The 2,500-nt window shown below is 49.3% G+C and overlaps 1 protein-coding gene across 1 annotated transcript in view; it reads left to right on the top strand.

Moving 5' to 3' along the window:
* The window catches only part of LOC122245292 (uncharacterized), a 29,197-nt gene that overhangs the window by 16,826 nt on the left and 9,871 nt on the right, over nt 1–2,500 (top strand). The window contains exon 2 of the mRNA XM_086534851.1: nt 2,343–2,474. Within this exon, the coding sequence (XP_086390977.1) occupies nt 2,343–2,474 (132 nt within the window). The remainder of the gene's footprint in view (nt 1–2,342; nt 2,475–2,500) is intronic.

Raw genomic sequence — 2,500 nt, 5'->3', positions numbered from 1 at the left:
CTCTTTCTCTTTCTCCTTCTCTCTCCCTCTCTCTCTCTCCCTCTCTCTCTCTCCCTCTCCCTCTCCTTCTCCGCCTCTCTCTCTCACTCTCTCCGCCTCTCTCCCTCTCTCTCTCTCCGCCTCTCTCTGTCTCTCCCTCTCCCTCTGCCTCTCTCTCTCCCTCTCCCTCCCTCTCCCCCTCTCCCACTCCCACTCCCACTCCCTTTTGTAAGGCACTGATATTGATATTATGTGAGATAAGACATTGATCATGTATGTCTACTTAATTTAATGCAATATCGATGGCAGTGTGTCTTGACCTGACACATCCTGCTTCCTGTGTTCGTTTCCGCCTCGGAACACAAGCTTTTCTAGGCAGCTGTGTTTGCTAACGGAAACCCTGAGGCGAAGAAAGTGACTAAAGATTTGTACTTAAGGACATGTAAGGACAGACGGACAGACAGATCAGGACAGAGAGGTCAGACAGACAGACTAGAGCAAGCCGCTCTGACCTCTGGCCTTCGGCCAGGGTCTAGTGTAATTAACAGTCCACAATAAAGACCATGGCACGTGAACGTCTGTCTCTTTAACCACCGCATCACAACCAGGGCATCGAGTGGTTATAACAACTGCTCTCAATGGTGGCTAACAACTGCGTTCAGAGGCGGGTTACAAAGTTTGTAACCCACCACTGCGCTACTGCTGCCACCAGTTTGTAACCCACCAGTGCCACCTGTTTGTAACCCACCGGTGCCAACGGTGCCATCAGTTTGTAAGCCCCTCTTGGCACTAGTTGTAACCCACCTCTGAGAGCAGTTGTTATAACCACTCGATGCCCTGGTTGTGATGCGGTGGTTAAAGAGACAGACGTTCACGTGCCATGGTCTTTATTGTGGACTGTTAATTACACTAGACCCTGGCCGAAGGCCAGAGGTCAGAGCGGCTTGCTCTAGTCTGTCTGTCTGACCTCTCTGTCCTGATCTGTCTGTCCGTCTGAGCGATGTAAGGCACTGATATTGATATTATGTGAGATAAGACATTGATCATGTATGTCTACTTAATTTAATGCAATATCGATGGCAGTGTGTCTTGACCTGACACATCCTGCTTCCTGTGTTCGTTTCCGCCTCGGAACACAAGCTTTTCTAGGCAGCTGTGTTTGCTAACGGAAACCCTGAGGCGAAGAAAGTGACTAAAGATTTGTACTTAAGGACATGTAAGGACAGACGGACAGACAGATCAGGACAGAGAGGTCAGACAGACAGACTAGAGCAAGCCGCTCTGACCTCTGGCCTTCGGCCAGGGTCTAGTGTAATTAACAGTCCACAATAAAGACCATGGCACGTGAACGTCTGTCTCTTTAACCACCGCATCACAACCAGGGCATCGAGTGGTTATAACAACTGCTCTCAATGGTGGCTAACAACTGCGTTCAGAGGCGGGTTACACCTTTCCCTCTCCCTCTCTCTCTCTCTCTCTCTCCCTCCTCTCCCCCCCCTCTCCCTCTCTCCCCCCCCTCTCTCTCTCTCTCACTCTACCGAGAAAGTGAAAGTTCTGGGCTTCAAAAATCCGGCTTTGCGTGAACCCTCATTACGTTAGATGTGCACCTTTGTTGCCTTCAGGTAAAGTACGTTTGGGATGGTAGGTCATGGTGTCTCGTATGTGGTTTTGTCGGAAGTGTTATGGTACGAAGGATGGAATAGTTGTTGTAGTTGTGGTAGTAACAGTAGTAGTAGTAGTAGTAGGTGGAAGAGGGGGAGAACAAGAGCAAGATTAAAAAAAAAAAAGGAAATGAGTAAAAATTAAAGGAGGAGGAGGAGGAGGAGGGGGAGGGGGAGGGGGAGGGGGAGAACAAGAACATGAATAAGAAAAAGAAAATGAGTAAAAATAAAAGGAGGAGGAGGGGGAGGGTGGGGGGGGGGGAAGAACAAGAATAGGAAATAAAAAGAGAAGGCGGAGGAGGAAGAGGAGATGGACAAGGAGAAAGAGAGGGGGGGGGGAAGGGGGTTGGATGGATAGATAAATGGATGGAGGAAGAGCGAGAGAGAGAGAGAGAGAGTCAGAAAGCGAGAGAGGGAGAGAGGGAGGGCGAGAATGAGAGAAAGAAAGAGAGGGTAAGTGAAAGAGTGCCAATAAAACCGAGAAAGGAATATACACTATTTTTATATAAAACAAAAAAAGTAAAAAAAACAAAAAAAAGGAAAAGAAAAAAAAAAACAACATAGCTACACCAGCTCCCCCTCACCCCCACCCCCTCCCAAACACACACTCTCTACCAAATAAACAATCGAATAAAAGCTAAACTAACCCTCCCCTCCCCTTTTCCCCCTTTCCCCCTACCTTCCCCCCTCCCCCCCAAACAGCAACAATGGATGAAGAACCGGGGGCGCTGCGGTGAGTGCGGCGACCCATGGGACATCCCCAGACCAAGACCCAACGAAGCCGGGGGCATCTTTGGCACTGGTCTCATCTCGAAAGTCTACCACCAAGGGCAGGTATGTTGACGCACACGCATGGGCTG

This window comes from Penaeus japonicus, unplaced genomic scaffold (genome assembly GCF_977035675.1).
Source record: "Penaeus japonicus unplaced genomic scaffold, GWHDUDI00000001_assembly GWHDUDI00000042, whole genome shotgun sequence".
In the NCBI taxonomy this organism is placed as follows: Eukaryota; Metazoa; Arthropoda; class Malacostraca; order Decapoda; family Penaeidae; genus Penaeus; species Penaeus japonicus.
The sequence above is the reverse complement of the archived record's forward strand: the minus strand, read 5'-3'. Positions and strand labels throughout refer to the sequence as shown.